Source organism: Phocoena phocoena, chromosome 8 (assembly GCF_963924675.1).
Source record: "Phocoena phocoena chromosome 8, mPhoPho1.1, whole genome shotgun sequence".
NCBI lineage: Eukaryota > Metazoa > Chordata > Mammalia > Artiodactyla > Phocoenidae > Phocoena > Phocoena phocoena.
Window position 1 is genome coordinate 9,331,725 of NC_089226.1, and position 17,797 is coordinate 9,349,521.

The 17,797-nt window shown below is 37.3% G+C and overlaps 1 protein-coding gene across 1 annotated transcript in view; it reads right to left on the reverse strand.

Moving 5' to 3' along the window:
- CCDC15 (coiled-coil domain containing 15) overlaps positions 1-17,797 on the reverse strand; it is a 58,419-nt gene that overhangs the window by 29,484 nt on the left and 11,138 nt on the right. The window contains exons 4-11 of the mRNA XM_065881631.1: positions 16,921-17,034; positions 14,343-14,465; positions 12,548-12,670; positions 11,787-12,290; positions 10,722-10,844; positions 10,079-10,186; positions 8,791-8,865; positions 850-942 (exon numbers count right to left, since the gene is read on the reverse strand). Coding sequence (XP_065737703.1) covers positions 850-942; positions 8,791-8,865; positions 10,079-10,186; positions 10,722-10,844; positions 11,787-12,290; positions 12,548-12,670; positions 14,343-14,465; positions 16,921-17,034 — 1,263 coding nt within the window. The remainder of the gene's footprint in view (positions 1-849; positions 943-8,790; positions 8,866-10,078; positions 10,187-10,721; positions 10,845-11,786; positions 12,291-12,547; positions 12,671-14,342; positions 14,466-16,920; positions 17,035-17,797) is intronic.

Here is a 17,797-nt window from a genome sequence, read left to right on the forward strand (position 1 = left end):
CACAATTACTGAAGCCCACGTGCCTAGAGCCCATGCTCCGCAACAAGAGAAGTCACCACAATGAGAAACCCGCGCACCACAAGGAAGAGTAGCCCCTGCTGGCTACAGCTAGAGGAAGCCCGCGTGCAGCAACAAAAACCCAACGAAGCCAAAAATAAATAAATAAATAATTTAAAAAAAAAAAAAAAGCAAATGCTACTACCCTGTGCGTGATCTGTTCATACTTCCAAATTTATATATTCTCTTTTTAAGGGCACAAGCTACTCAAAGAGCACTAGTATACACACAGACATATTTTTGTCCTTAGAGTAGCTTGTGTCTTTTTGGTAAAAATTATTAAAACTATAATAACAGTTCTCAATATTGAAGATACATCACAATCATCTGTGGTGTTTTTTTAAAACACAGATGCCCCAAACCTACCTAAGATACTGATTCAGTATATCTGCTTTGGGTCCAGGCATTTGTATTTGGAAAAAAGCTCCATGTCTGATTCTGGTGCATGGCCAGTGTTAAAAACTGTTCATTTAAACTAACTTTAGATTGAAAAGGAAAAAAAGGAAGTCACAAATTAAAACTCTTCCTTAAATTAGCTACTATGGCAAATATACACTAACTGAAGAAACTCACTAGGATCACCTCTCTGATTTCACATCAAGGTACCCTAAATCCTAGAAGCTTAGAAGAGAAGTTCAACATATTAAAATGAGTCAAGCAACTTTTGTGCCTTTATCTATGGAATTTGTAGTACTAGCTCTTAATGTGTTAGGACACTACAAATTGTTTCCAATCTCACATATACTATTATAGTAGAAACACTGATGTCCAAAAGCCATTATCACTACATACCTCTTTCTTGTCTTCCTCTTGACTTACTCGTGACTGAAGTGCCAGTGGAGTTTGGAATTCAGTGTTCAATCCTGATTGATATTCACCACCAACCTGTTAGAAAGTCCAGTCACACAAAGAGACAAAATTGCCAAAAGTTAGCCCTACGTATGTTTTTGATAATTTCATCTATTGATTCCTTTCTCCTGCAATCTTGAGCTCAACTGGATAAAAACAATTTTTTAAACAAATATAAAAGAATAAAGCTTTAAGAAAGAATAAAAGAAAGAAATTAATCAAACAAAAACAATAAAGAAAAGAAAATATCCAGGTCAAAAACATGGATGGGGACCTCCCTGGTGGTGCAGTGGTTAAGAATCCGCCTGCCAATGCAGGGGACATACATGGGTTCGAGACCTGGTCCGGGAAGATCTCACATGCCATGGAGCAACTAAGCCCATGTGCCACAACTACTGAGCCTGTGCTCTAGAGCCCGCAAGCCACAACTACTGAGCCCACACACCACAACTACTGAAGGCTGCGCCTACAGCCCATGCTCCTCAACAAGAGAAGCTTCCTCAATGAGAAGCCTGCACACTGCAATGAAGAGTAGCTCCCGCTCGCCGCAACTAGTGAAAGCCAACACACAGCAACAGAGACCCAACACAGCCAAAAAAAAAAGAGAATGAACTAATGACAGATCAAAATGTTCAGAATGAAAGCCCTTCTAAATTGATCACTTGAAATCACTCTATCATGAGTGTGTGCTTGGGACTGAATCCAGGATATAAAACTAGATCTCTTAACATCTCAAATCTGTAATCATTTTCAATTTATACATATTCTTGAAAGGTGTGAGTTTAGAGAATAAAAGCTTGAAAATACTATAGCCATCAACTGACATGGCAGGGAAGAAACTGGGGCTTATTTCCCCCCTAATTATTAGAAAAACCTGTTGACATAACTTAGTACACTTACTTGGACATTATATGGCTCAAATTATGATCTCTAATTTTTAGAAATAAAAGTTTAAAATTACTTTTATCTTTTTAGCTTAAAAGTTATTTATCTTTCAGCAAAGTTGCAAGATATAAGATCAGCATGCAAAACTGTATTGTATTTTTAGGTACTTGCAATGAACAATCTGAAAATGAAATTAAGGGGAAAATCCATATAAAATATCATCAAAAAATTCTTAGGAATAAATTTAATAAAGGAAGTGTAAATTGTATACACTGAAATCTACGAAACATTGTTGAAAGAAATAGAAGATCTAAATGAATCAGAAGACTTAATATTGTTAAGATGGCAAATTGATCAACAGATTTAATGCACTCTACATCAAAATTTCAGCTGACTTCTTTGTAGAAGTTGACAAGGTTATCCTTAAATTCATATGAAAATGCAAGGGACCTGGAATAGCTGAGATGACCTTGAAACAGAAGAACCAAGTTGGAGAACTCACTCTCCCCAATTTCAAAACTTACTGCGAAGCTACACTGATCAACACAGTGTGGTACTAACATAAGGATAGACTTATAGATCAATGGAATAGAACTGATAGTTCAGAAATAAACTCTTAAATTTACAATCAACTTTTTTTTTTTTTTTTTTTTTTTGCGGTACGCGGGCCACTGTTGTGGCCTCTCCCATTGCGGAGCACAGGCTCCGGACGCGCAGGCTCAGCGGCCATGGCTCATGGGCCCAGCCGCACCGCGGCATGTGGGATCTTCCCGGACCAGGGCACGAACCCGTGTCCCCTGCATCGGCAGGCGGACTCTCAACCACTGTGCCACCAGGGAAGCCCGTAATCAACTAATTTTTGACAAGAGTGACGAGCGAATTCAACGGGTAAAAAGAGTCTTTTCAACAAATGATGTTGGGTCAACTGGATATCCAAGTGCAAAAAAGAATGAAGTTGGACCTCTACTGAACACCATATAAGAAAATTAATGCAAAGTGGATTGAAGACCTTGCAGAATGCAAGAGATATAAAATGCTTAGAGGAACACACAGCAGTAAATCTTCATGACCTTGGATCAGGCAACGGTTTCTTAGATATGACACCAAAAGCACAAGCCACGAAAAGATAAGTAACCTGGACTTCAAAATTAAAAATTTCTGTGCTGCAGAGGAAAGGAAACCACCAAGAAAGTGAAAAGACAACCCACAGGATAGGAGAAAACATCTGCAAATCACAAAACAAATAAGGGTTCTGTATGTAGAATATATTAAGAACTTACATAACTCAATAATTAGAAGATAAATAATCCAATTACAAGTTGCACAGAGGATTTAATAATTTTCCAAAGAAGATATACATATGGCCAATAAGCATGTGAAGAGATGCTCATCATTAATCATCAAGTAAATGTAAACCAAAACCACAGTGAGATACGACTTCATACCCATTAAGAGAACTATAATTAAAAAGGCAGACAATGACAAGTGTTGGTGAGGATGAGGAGAAATTGGAACCCTCATAATACTGCCAATGAGAATGAAAAATAGCGCACCCACTTTGGAAACCAGTTTGGCAGTTCCTCAAAGGTTAAGCATATGATTACCATAAGTCTCAGCAATTCCCCTCCTAGGTATATACCCAAGGGAAATGGAAACACATATCACAGAAAAACTTATAAACAAATGTTCATAGCAGCATTATTCATGACAGTCAAGAAGTGGAAACAATCCAAATGTCCATCAGCTGATGAATGGATAAATAAAACATGCTATATGAATATAATGGAATATTATCCAATGAATAGGAATGAAGTACTACTACATGCTACAAGGTCAATGAACTTTGAAAACATTACGCTAAGTGAAAGAAGTCAGTGACAAAAGGCCATTCCATGATCCCATTTATATAAAATGTCCAGAACAGGCAAATCTATAGAGACAGAAAGTAGATTAGTGGTTGCCTAGGGCTGGGGATGGGGGTGAGGGGAAAAAGGGAGCGAGTGGCTGCTAATGGACGTATGTATGACTTTTGGGGAGTGAAGAAAATATTCTAAAACCGATTGTGGCAAAGTCTGCACAACCCTTTGAATATAGTAAAAACACTGAATTGTACACTTTAAATGGGTTACTTGTATGGTATATAAAGTAGTCAATCCTCATTATTTGAATACTCCTATATTATTTGTGAATTTGCCTATTCGTTAAAATGTATTTGTTATCACAAAATGAATACTCGCAGTGCTTTTGTGGTCACTTGCAGACATGCACAGAGCTGTGAAAAATCTGAATCGTCAGTTTTACACATTGCAAGCTGAGGTCGAACACGGTGATGCTCTGCCTTTGGGCCTTCATACTGTAAACAAGTATCCTTTTCAAGATACATTTGGTGCAAAGGTTTTTGCATTTTTGTGCTTTTTTTGTTGATTTTGCTGTTTAAAACATCCCTCAAGCACAGTGCTGAAGCACTACCTAGTGTTCTTAAGCATAAGAAGGCTGTGATGTGCCTTACGGAGAAAATATTTACATATATTAGACAAGCTTCGTTCAGGTACAAGCTATAGTAACACTGGCCCTGACTACAATGTTAATGAATCAACAACACAAATTAAACAAGGTGTCTTTAAACAGAAATTCACACAAAACAGTTGAGCAATGAATGGTCCAGTATTCACTAAAATTCAGTGTTTATGGCAACTTTATAGGACATAACTACTATGAATAAAGAGAATTGATTGTATATTTCAATAAGGCTGTTATTTTTAAAGTTATTTGTTACAGAGAAAATCTGAAAACAATACATAGCAATAGGCTAATGGTGGCTATCTCTGGAATTTGGGGTTTTTTTTCTTTTTGTTTATTTGTATTTACTTTTGCTATAATAAAAATGAAATTTTCTGTTTTCAAAAAAGTAAGAAAAACTGGACTTCCAGCACTGGCCAAGGAGTAAGCCCACTCTGAGCCTCTCTCTCTCACTGACTGTAACTAAAAATTCCAGGAAATGTGGCCCCTGGTATCTGGAGAGTATATGGAGCGGGTATCCTCAAGAGGAGTGAGTTCAGAACTCTACTCAATACTCTGTAATGACCTGTATGGGAATAGAATCTAAAAAAAGAGTAGATATGTGTATACGTATAACTGATTCACTTTGCTGTACAGCAGAAACTAATACATTATAAAATACATTATAAATCAACTATACTCCAATAAAAATTAATTTTAAAAAAATGCATGAGGGCTTCCCTGGTGGCGCAGTGGTTGGGAGTCCGCCTGCCGATGCGGGAGACAAGGGTTCGTGCCCCGGTCCAGGAAGATCCCACATGCCGCGGAGCGGCTGGGCCCGTGAGCCATGGCCGATGAGCCTGCGTGTCCAGAGCCTGTGCTCCACAACGGGAGAGGCCACAACAGTGAGAAGCCCACATACCGCAAAAAAAAAAGATGCATGAGTTAGAAAAGTGGATTCCTTAATTCTGTGTATGAACTGGCACACATCCCAGAATTACCCCTGAGCTGTGCATGCATGGGATGGACTTAAAGAAGTATAATGAAGGCTTTGAGACCTGAACTAACATTGGAGCCACTGTTCACAGAAGATGAGAAAGAACGTATAATCTGAATTTAACCAGGTTGACTGCTTGCCAAAACAAACAAAAATATGCAACATTATTCAGAGGATTTTAATAGAAACCTGTCTCACAATATAATATTCAAAATTGGACCCAGAAGAAAAGATGGCAAGAGAATCCAGAATATGGATCCAAAGAAAGACATCTCTTCCTCTGAGATTAGTAGGAACAGGTAAGAATGGCAAAAAAGTAAATGGTCAAGGGAGTTATTGCATGATGGCTTCTATTTTTTCTTTTATCGAAAGTCTGAGAGTATGGGGGTGCAGCAGGAACTTTAAGGAGTATTTAAGGGTTAGAATGATCAGTGTGGGCCATAGGTGAGGGAGCGGACAAGTGGCAAGTAAGGAAAAAGCTAGGCAGCACTGGGGACCCAGCTGTGACTATAAACCGTAAGGATGAATGTGTATAAACCTACACCATTAAAGAGCTTTTTTCCAATAAGGCTGGATTATTTGGGAGCCTAAAAGGTGAAAGGACTGATCCAGAGCTGAGGATTTTCAGGGCTGGTATGGCAGAAGGACAAGAAGAAGAGGTTCTGACTACCAAAGCTGCACCCTCAATTAAACAGTCAGGATTAGGTACCCCTCTTCTGTGCTCAGCTAATGCCCTATGCATCCTCCACCACTAATTATGTTGCTTCAGAATTATCGCTTATTTGTCAGTCTCTCTTCTTTAGACTGTCTGAAATTTGAGTGCTCTGTCTTGTTCATAGTTATATCTTTGATATTTAGAACCTAAACAATGGCTAACATCAAACAGGTGCTCAATAAGTGTTTGATTGACTAATTCTTTCTAAACAAATTTAGCAAGAAACCAGCAGGTACCAGACACCATGTTAAATGCTGTCCACACTCCGGTAAACAAAACAAGTGTGGTGCCTCTCCTCATAAAGCTTATAGACTAGTGGAAGTCATGTAAATAAGTAAATAATTACAAACTGTCTTGTTTATGGAGAAGGAAACAAACAGAATGCAGGGACAGAGGAAAAACAGAAGAGGGTTGCCGTATGGAGCATAAGCTCTAAAAGATACAAATGCATTCACCAAATGGCGTGAGCAGTGACATAATGGTAGTAAAAATATTTTAGGCTGCAGCGATACCCCTGATGTAATCTAAATAGGTCAGAATAGTCTAATATATTACGGCATAAAAGTAGACATTACACTTCTTGCCACTACTATGGATCTTAACTGTATCTGCGAAGCAATCCTAAGTTTCTCTATCCATAAAACAAGGATAATAATAGTATCCATCTCCCAGGGTAATTGTGAGAGTTAAATGAGAGAATGGATACAAAGTTTTAGAACCATTTTGGCTATGGTAAATGCTTAATGAATTTAAGCTGTTAGTCTTAATAATATTAATAACGTTAATCTTGATAAGGTGGTCAGAGCAGTCTTTTCTAAAAAGGTGACATTTAAGTTGAAACGTAAAGGATGAGAAGGGACCAGCTTTGTGAAGAAAAAGGAGAAGACTATCCAAGCAGAGGGGTGAAAAAAGCAGAAGAGCTGAAGTAGAAAAGGGGCTGGCATAGTTCAGGATATGTAAACGGCGATGCAGAAGAAAACATGACAGCCTTCCCTTAGCAATCTTAAGAGACCCAAACCAAAAATAACAAAGGACCTGCAGTTCAGTCCTAAAAACCTCAGCCCAAATCCATAATTCTGCCTTTATGCCTCCTTTCCTTTCTGCTCTCTTAAAAGAGCCAAGAGGAAATTTCTCTTTCATATATTCTAACAACACTGGTTGCCTGAAGGCTCTGTCTTTAAAATAACATGAAACCACAAGTCAGAAATTATCCAGACAATGGTAAAATTCTAGTGGGAATAAACTAGACTTCAGTTAAGTCATAGAAAAATCTTAGTAGGCCAGCGTACTGTGACATTTTCTTGAAAAACTATAGATCTTAAATCAATACACCAAAACTTAGGCAATATAACCCTAACAAGCTCCAGCCCAAATTCTGAATAGTTTCTTTCTTGGTGATCCTACCTTATGCTCTACCAGGTTACTGATGGAGATCTAGTCCTGGCTGTTGGTGAAAGATCCTCCCTCCCCCTCCCCCCAGAAACCACTTATTTCTTTCCCTCTCACACCATAGAAGACTAGGGCCACCAGAAATACACCTTTAATAAAAGAACATACATGTAAAAAATACAATTTTTCCAATAGGCAACAAGCGCTCCTGACAATACCCTAGGCTTCGGTGAGTAATCTTAGGTTTTACACACTATGAAATAAACCCAGAATCGGCGTTTTGCTCAGCCTTACTGCTCCTAGCTCAGTAGGACCCACAACCCTATCTAAACTCCAGGACTCATACTCTACAGTTTGCTTTACCTGTCTGCTGCTGGGAGCCTCTCTCTGGTGCTTGGGTGGAAGATGCTGACGGCCAGCCGGAAGCAAACCTGCTTGCCATCTTTCAGCTGTTCCATCAGATGGTTGCCGTATGGAGCGTAAGCTCTAAAAGATACAAATGCATTCACCAAATGGCGTGAGCAGTGACGTAATGGCAGTAAAAATACTTTAGGCTGCAGCGATACCCCTGATGTCATCTAAATAGATCAGAATAGTCTAATATATTACGGAATAAAAGTAGACATTACACTTCTTGCCACTACTATGGATCTTAACTGTATCTGCGAAGCAATCCTAAGTTTCTCCATCCATAAAACAAGGATAATAATAGTATCCATCTCCCAGGGTAATTGTGAGAGTTAAATGAGACAATGGATACAAAGTTTTAGAACCATTCTGGCTATGGTAAATGCTTAATGAATTTAAGCTGTTAGTCTTAATAATATTAATAACATTATTGATAATATTAATAAGAGATAACACTATCAGCATCATCGTTGTTGTTGGTAGCATAGCTCTGGCAAGTCTATATCAAACTCTAACTAACTGACTTTCTGCTGCTTACATTTTACTATACTCTGCTCTACCTGCTCTCTGGTGGTGCCTGGATCCTGGATTTCGTGTAAAACATATTCATGGTGCTCCAGAAATAACTCCTTTCTCCATCTCTCATCTGTCATATTATGTGAGGCCTGCCCACAATTCCTGAGCTAAAAGAAAACAAACACTGAACATCAATTGTCCAAGCGGTAGCATCATGCCAGGGCAATAGTAAAAGCTTCAGTGAAGAGGCCAGAAGTAGTTTTAACAGGGCAGAATGGTCACAGAACAGGAGGACATTATATCTTTGCCCATTGTTATTGACCTTAACACTAAACCCCTGAAACAGTGACTACTTTGCCCTGTCAATCTTGAACCAAAACCTAAGGAATTTACTCTCTGTTACTTACTTCTCCCTATATTCTGCTTTACTTATTCTCTGGGAGAGGCTAGGTCTTGAATACCAGGTGAAACATACCGATGGCACTTCAGAAGCAACTCGTCTCTCAATCTCCCATTTCTCAAAAGATGAGGGCTGCTTGATACACTTGTTCTAAAGGAATAACAAAACACAAAAGTAATTGTCTAAGACTAATTGTTTAAGCAAAAATTATAGGTTACAGTGACAACTCTGAAATAATGATACTAGGGGAGGGTAATATAACAATTAGAGGTGTGCATGTGTGTGTTTAATATAAAATTTCCAAACATACATAGAAGTGGGGAAAAAATTAGTATAATAAGTCCCAAGATACCTATCACCCAGCACCGACAATTAGCAACATCATGTTTTTTGTTTTTGTTTTTTCTTTTAATTTTTATTGGAGTATGGTTGATTTTACAAGGTTGTATTAGTTTCAGGTGTACAGCAAAGTGAGTCAGTTGTACATACATCCACTCTTGTTTAGATTCTTTTCCATATAGGCCATTACAGAATATTGAGTAGAGTTCCCTGTGCTCTACAGTAGGTCCTTGTTAGTTAGCTATTTTATATAGAGTAGTGTGATATGTCAATCCCAATCTCCCAATTTGTCCCTCCCAGCAACATCATGTTTTTTCATCCATCTCTTCTCCCACTTTCTTTCCTGGAGTATTTTGAAGCAAATCCTAGATTATTCTGGCACTTTTTTTCTTTTTCATTTTTTACATGGGGCAACTCTTTATTCAACAACACATTTGGAAGAAGATAAGGCGACAAGGCAATATTTTTATAATGTTGCTAGCATTTTCTCAGGTAAAGCCAGGAAAAAAGCTGTGTCATCTCCCAAAGTACTCCTACTCGATGTCCCCAATAACTCCATGCAGAAACACTAGAAGTGGTGAAGTCTAGGAAGTTTTGAGTGGCAAACAGCTTGTTTTTTCCTTCATCATAACTGGTTTGCAAATTTGATGTCTGGCTTTCGTGTACTGCTTCAGATGGCCAAGAGTAGAATTCCTTCAGTATGTATAAGACTAAATGTCAAAAGGCAAATTTGCTGAAGGACTTGAGTTTAAGAAGAACAATTTACGGATAACCAATCAACTTTATATAAAACCTGTCTCTTATTTAACCCAAATGACAGAGGTATGCTTTCTCACCTGGACTCTTTAGATCTGGCACATTCTGAAATAAATGAAGACATCATACTCTTAGCCTAACTCTAGAAGCTTTAATTCTATGTAGTCTACATACTAGCTAGCTTGGCAAGCTCCAGCCCAAATCTTAAGAAATTTCATCTGTTACTCTTTTAGAAAGTAGACAGCGCTCTCACTGCATTCTGCTCTACCTGTTCTCTAGGGGAGGCTTGATCTTGCATTTTAGGTTTAACATTCTGATGACACCCCAGAGTCAATTCATCTCTCTCTCTCTCTTCTCTCATAAAAGATGACGGTTGCTTCAGAAACATGTTCAAAAGAAACAACAAAAACAGAAAACAAGTCGTCTAACCAGGGCAACATGCTAACCTTAATACTCTAGGCTTCAGTGAGAACTCCAGGGAAATGGCACCAGATGAGGCTATTCTGATACATTTTGGTTTGAACTTGGATGTTATACTTTTACCCCAACTCTATAAATCTTAATTTTTAATCCCCAAACATGTACAGAATAGTCTGACAACCCCCCCCCCAAATTTTAAGTAATTTAGGATCTGCTAATTCTTCCTATAATATTCACGTAAGGGCAGTATGTTTGTGGTAATAATGTGGGCTTCAGCAAAAGTTATAGCATAATCTTAGTAAATTAAAATAATCTGATTCCACAATAAGAATATGAATGTGATTTATCATCCTTCTGAATGACAGAACTGATTTGACTGACACAGTTCACCGAACAAGGATCTGATTCTATATTTCACATTACCAGTGGTTGAAAATGTATGAAATCCAGTTACTTTATTTCCTCTCTATCTCTTTCTGATTGTGCTCTACCTGATCTCTGATGAAGGCCTGGTCCTGACGTTTAGGAGGCAGATACTGATAACCTGCCAGAGAAAAGTCTTCTTTCCCTTTCTCATTTGTCATATCACAATATGACTCCTTGAAGCGTACCTTCTAAGAGAGAAAAAAACATAAAGTGTAAGTTGTTCAGTGGCAGTAACATGATAGCAATAATATTCTAGGCTCTATTGGGAGCCTTACAGTAATTTTTTCAACTCCAGATAAGGTGAAACATTATGGAATAAAACAGAAAACCATACTTTTTGAAATCTAGCTAAGAACAATCTTGGAAAGTTCCAAACTAAACCCAAACAATGCAGTTCCTGATGGTCCCTCTCCTTTTTCTGCTCTACCTTGCCATTGATGAAGGCCTGATCTTGATGCCTGTGTAGAAGATCTTGATGGACATCCAGAGGAAACACCTCTCCCCGACTCCTACCTATCAAAACTGATGCTGGCGGCTTCAAATTTGCTTTCTAAAAAAGAACAAATATAAAATAGCAATTGTTCAGTTAAGAAAGACAGGTAAATCAATAATACTTTAGGTTGCACTGAGAATTCAGGAGTTAACTGAGGTCAGAGTTTAATTGAACATCTTATAGAATAAATTAACACACTATACTCTATTTCCCATAAACCCAGCCACAACCCTAAGTAATTTACTTTCTGTTGATCCCTTTCTTCTTCCTCTTGGTCTACCTGATCTCTGGTGGAGGGCTGACCTTGGAAGCTGGGTAAAAAATACTGTTGGACACTTGTGGGTCACTCTTTTTTCCCATGTTTCAACTCTCAAAACAGATGACAGCTGCAAGAAATACTTTCCCTAATGAAGAAAATTTTTTAAAAAGCAAATTGTCCAGACAGGGGTAATATGCTGCTGACAATATTTTAACACATAATAAGAACCCTGGACATTTATTTGATAAATCAATCAGTGAACTATTTTGTTCCAACTATGGCTCTCCAAATCAGCTGCAGTATAGTCCTTGCATATCCCACTACAAGCCTTAAAGAGCTTGTTTCTTTTTGTTATATCTCCTTTCCACTCTATTTTACCTGATCTCTGGGTAGAAAATCCTGGTCCTGGCATTTGGATTGAACATTCTGGTCTTTGAGAAGAACATGCTGGTCTGTGGGTAGAAAATCCTGGTCCTGGCATTTGGGTAGAACATCCTGGTCTTTGGGAAGAATATGCTGGTCTGTGGGTAGAAAAGCCTGGTTTTGGAGTAGACAACCTTGGACTTCCAAACCAATATTCCCATCTTCTAGTTCAACACTCTGATCTTTGAGCATAACACTCTGAGTTTTGGTCTTAACAGCCTGGGCTTCGGGCTCAGCAGCTTGGCCTTCCAGCTTGATATCCTGGGTACCGAGCCTCAGCTCAGCACTCTGGGCTTCCAGCTCAACACTGCAGACGCCTGTCAAATCACCCTGGGTTTGCAGCAGGTCACCTGGGGCTTCTGGAAGATAATCCTGGGCTTCTGGCAGAACATCCTGATGTAACTGCTTTACCTCTTCCTCTTCCATCACAGCAGATAATGGATTTTTGAATTGTACTTTCTAAAAGTGAACGTAAACATCAAATATAGAATGCCAAGCAGCAGCAACACTGGGTTTTCTGCGAGATTCCTAAAATAATCTTAAAAGGATACAGTAGTCAAACAAATTACTAAAATAAAATGCAAAATTACAGTCTTTGCTCAACTCAATAGAACCTAAATCTACAGTCTCAAACCAGTATGAGAATACTGGCATCTCTAGTCCAAATCGTAATTACTTTAATTTCTATTATACTATCTCCTTTCACTCTGCTTTACCTGAACTGTGCTGAAAGGTATATCCTTGTCTTCAAAAAGGAGATCCTGCTGGTCCCCCCAAGACAAATTCTTTTTCCCTTTCTTATCTATCATAATAGATGAAGATTCCTCAGTGTCAGGTTCCTAAAGAACACACAAACAAAAATGGAAAAGAAAAGAAAAAAAAACAACCAAATGTATCTATTACAGGTAGAAACAAGAAAGCATGCAAAAGCATTAAGTTAGAACTCTTCCTCACACCATATATAAAAATTAACTCAAAATGGATTAAAGACCTAAATATGAGAGATAAAATTATAAAATTCTTAGAAGACATAGGATTAAGCAATGGCTTAATAGATACTGCACCAAAAGCACAGCAGCAAAAGAAAAACAGATAAAATAGACTATACCAAAACTAAAAATTTTGTGCTGCAAATGATAGCATTAAGAAAGTTAAATGACAACCCAGAGAATGGGAGAAAATACTAGCAATCAAGTATCTGATAAGAGACTTGTATTCATATAAAGAATTCTTATAACTTGATAATAAAAAGACAACTCAATTTAAAAACGGCACTACATTTGAATACAGATTTTCTCCACGAGAGATATATAAATGGGCAATAAGCACATGAAAAGATATTCAAGATGATCAGTCACTGGGAAAATACAAATCAAAAGTATGGAGAGATCCCACTTCACACCCACTAAGGTGGCTATAAAAAAGATGGGCAATAACAAGTTTTGAAGACGATGCGGAGAAAATGGAACCCTCATACATTGTTGATGGAAAACACCTTGGCAGGGGCTTCCCTGGTGGCACAGTGGATAAGAATCTGCCTGCCAATGCAGGGGACAGAGGTTCGATCCCTGATCTGGGAAGATCCCACACGCCGTGGAGCAACTAAGCCCGTGCACCACAACTATTGAGCCTGTGCTCTAGAGCCCACGAGCCACAACTACTGAAGCCCGCGTGCCTAGAGCCTGTGCTCTGCAACAAGAGAAGCCACTGCAATGAGAAGCCTGCACACCGCAACAAAGAGTAGCCCCCGCTCACCGCAACTAGAGAAAAGCCCACGCACGGTGATGAAGATCCAACACAGCCAAAATTAATTTTAAAATTAATTAATTTTTAAAAAATTAAAAAAAAAAAACACCTTGGCAGTTCCTCAAAATATTAAACATAGAGTTAACATGACCCAGAAATTCCACAACCAGAGAAATGAATGTCCATACAAAAACATGTAAAAACTGCTTACAGCACAATTATTCATAAAAGGTAAGAAATGGAAACAACACAAATGTCTATCAACTGATGAACAGATATACTAAGTGTGACATACTGATGTACTGATACATGCTACAATGTGGACGAACTTTGAATACATTATGCAAAGTGAAAGAAGCCAGTCACAAAAGACGCCATATTATATTATTCCATTTATATGAAATGCCCAGAATAAGCAAATCTACAGAGACAGAAAGTAGTTTAGTGGTTGCTTAGTACTGGGGGTAGGGACAGGGAGGGACTGGGGAGTGACAGTTAACAGGTACGGGGTTTCTTTCAGGGGTGAAGAAAATCTTCTAAATTAGATTGTGGTGACAGTCGCACAACCCTGTGAATATACCAAAAACCTCTGAACTGTACACTTTAAGTGGGTGAATTGTGTGGTATGTGAATTATAGCTTAATAGAACTGTTAGAAAAAAACAACTATTGGGCATTATAATCTTAATACTTAAACCCATCCTTAATTAGCTGTGGATAGTTCTAACAAGGCATCTTTTTTCCTCTACTCTTTACATTTCCCTACCTGATCTTCCATAAATTTCTGGTAATCTACAAGAGTTAAAAGACCTTGATGCACCTCAAAGGGCATTTCTCCTCTTATCCCTATATTTATCCTGGTGAATGATGGTTTCCTACAAAGTGCTTTCTGAAAAAAAAGAAAAATTAATACAAATATAAATGGTCTAGAGAAAGCAATATGCTCATGACACTAAGCTGAGTTTTTGTGAAAGATCTGGAGCAATCCTAGCAGGTTATGGTAGTCTAATACAGAATACTGAGTTCTATTTCAAGTATACAAACAAGTCACTTACATATCAAACACATGGAAGTGAAATTCCTGGTAGGAGAATTTTTTTTTAACATCTTTATTGGAGTATAATTGCTTTACATTGTTGTGTTAGTTTCTGCTGTATAACAAAGTGAATCAGCTATACATATACATATATCCCCATATCCACTCCCTTTTGCGTCTCCCTCCCGCCCTCCCTATCCCACCCCTCTAGGTGGCCACAAAGCACGGAGCTGATCCTGGGAGGAGAATATTTTAACTTTATAAATGATAATTTGCCCCTATCCTAGCCAGTAACAATTTCAGAAGGCTTACAATTTTGTCTTGGTGATCTAACAGTGGGCAAGGCAAATATATCTCTTCTACGTTTATCTCTAAATCTGGAACAACCAGATGTCAGTCAAAATAAGTCTAACAAGAATACGAAACCAGAGTTCAACTGGGTTATAGATTGTTCTCCTTTCTGACTGGCAGCTTCCTCCTTCACACAACTGAATGGATAGAAAACTGTTCAGATTTGAGGGAAAGACTACATACTTGATAAGAAAAATTTCACTAATTTCTTAGATCATTCTCAATTATATGGAGTAGATTTGTTTGTGATGTTTTACCTGAAAAACACACATGCATTCTTTGGAAGCAAGCAGCTAGCCTGAATTCACCATCAACATCATAATGAATTACACTTAAATGGCACCTTTGACGTATCAAACTGGTTTACACAAGGATGTCATCTCAGACTTAATCCTCCTCCCTTCTACTGGAGAATTATTTCAGTCAGGCCTAGGAACAGTACTCTTTCTGGGAAAAACATCAGTTGAAAGATTTGAACATGCTCCACACAATGTGAAGTATCAGTCTCTAGGCTCTGATAACCCTTTTTTTTTTTCTGGTTTAAATAAAATGTGTCCAATCATCTCCTTTGAGCAGTACCGGGAAGTCAGTCTTATGGACCAAACTATAGTACTGCCAAATCCGTGGTAGAGGTATGAAAATTGTCAAGAAACTAAGTCAAGAATTTAGTTTCAAAAGACTCTTAAGTCACAACAAGGCAATCCTAGAAAAAGGTAACCATACTTAATGCATCTAAGATGGAATGCCATATGTAGGCACACCCATGCCCACTTGCTTTTTATATTTAACTATAAATTTCTTAATTATCGCTGAAGAGGAAGGTATTATAGGTTAGTATTCTACCAACTGCAAACATATAAGAGACAAATGTCTTTGATGGTTGCACAGAGATACTTAAGGAAAAAATACAAAAATAAAATATAAACATATATGTAATCTAGGAAAATGTAAAAAAATACCAATTAGGAAGCAAAACTGAGAAAGAACTAAGCAAGAGACAGAGTTCTTAATGGTACCAAAAAAAAAAGAGTAAAAAAAGAGTAATTAATGAGCCATTTTACTGATGCTGCCCATCAAAACTTGAAATTAATGCTAAAATTAAGTAAACACAGGAAAATACATGGGTGTAACATCCAAATTTGTGAACATGGAAATAAGGAGGTACCAAAACAATGTAATTTTACAAGCATAGCTTTAAATATTCTTTTAAGTCTAACTCCATATTTAGGTTCCAATTATTCACCCTAAACTTATTCTTTATTTTGAATCAAAAGAATTTCTTTCTTTTTGAAAAATAATGGTATTGACTTCTTCCTGATTAAAAAATAAAATATATACATTATGGAAAATTTCTACAGTAAAGAAAACCAAGAGAAAAAAATAAAAATCACCCGTAATAACACTATCCAGAAATAATCAGTATTAACCTCTTGGGCCATTTCTTTCCAGGCCTTTCTCTGTGCTCATAGCATTCTCTCCCCATCTCGATATTTTGCTTTATTTTTTTCATAGCATTTATCATTTGAAATTATATTTTGTATTTATTTGCTTATTTATTATATGCTTCCCTACTAACACAGGAGCTCCTTGTCTACCTTTTCACCACTGTTAAGTCCTGCTTCTAGAACAATGCCTGACAATCGTAGACATCCCATAAATATTTATGGAATGAATTTTTTAATTGAGCTTACATTGTATCTAATTTTATATCCTACTTTTTCCACTTAACTTTATATCCCAGACACTTTCCCTAGTCTTCAGATACCCTTTGAAAGCATGATATTTTTGATAATAGCTATAAACGAATATATCATAACTTTTAAACCGCTCCCTACTTTTGGATAATTAAGGTTATTTCCAATTATTTTTCAGGTCTAAATAATGTAGAGATGTAAATTAATCTTTATCCTATTTTTTATCTGTATCTTTAGAAACAGCTCATTAGAATTTAATTTACCTCTTGGGTGGGAAAGTTTTTCTTTTGATCATCTGGAAATACCGATGCATTTTTTTTATTCACAGTTTTAAATGATGCCAGCCGGTGACGTGCTTCTTTCATGGTTTGACTAAGCTGCCAAAGAAAGGGGGAAAAAAGAAAAGAAAAACAGGCTAAAGTCTTAATACCAAATTCACTAAGTGTTCCAACAGGAAAACAGGCCCCTATTATTAAAAATTGCCAGACCTAAGACCAGAGGATTACTTGGAAATGAGATTTTCTGATCTGCTGATAAGTGTATTTACAACATTATTTTCATTATCTTAAGAGACCGTATTTCATAACTTGATTTAAGTGCTGTTACTCAAATTGTTTTTTAATAATGTAGGCTTTATATTAAGTACGTACACAAAAATATTAGAACCTATAAGTCTGAATTTGGAAATTATTGAGCAGACACATTCCTTACCTTCTATCCATCTTCTTAATAAAGAGTTATTTCTTCAACTGGTCCTTGCATGCCTGATCACTTTTATCACTCCTCGTAAGAAGACTCTCTATTCCTAGTCCCCCTAAAATCCTTTTTTCCTATTTACATGAGTCTCTTCTTCACCCATAACATTTGAAAACTATAGTTATTTAGTCTTTTCTCAAATGTCTCTTCTTCCAGGAAGCCTTCCTAATTTAGAGTACAAATTCAAGTCTATCAACAGACCAATTTGTTTCAGGTACTCTAGGTAACAATTGATAATAAATATTAATATTAAATATGCTAATTTTGTGTTCATTCCTTATCTCTACCTAGCAATTTCAGTCAGTATCTATTTTGACTTCTTTTTCAGAGAAGCACACAGCCTATTTTACATTTCACATATCTGCATAGGATGTTCCTTTAAGG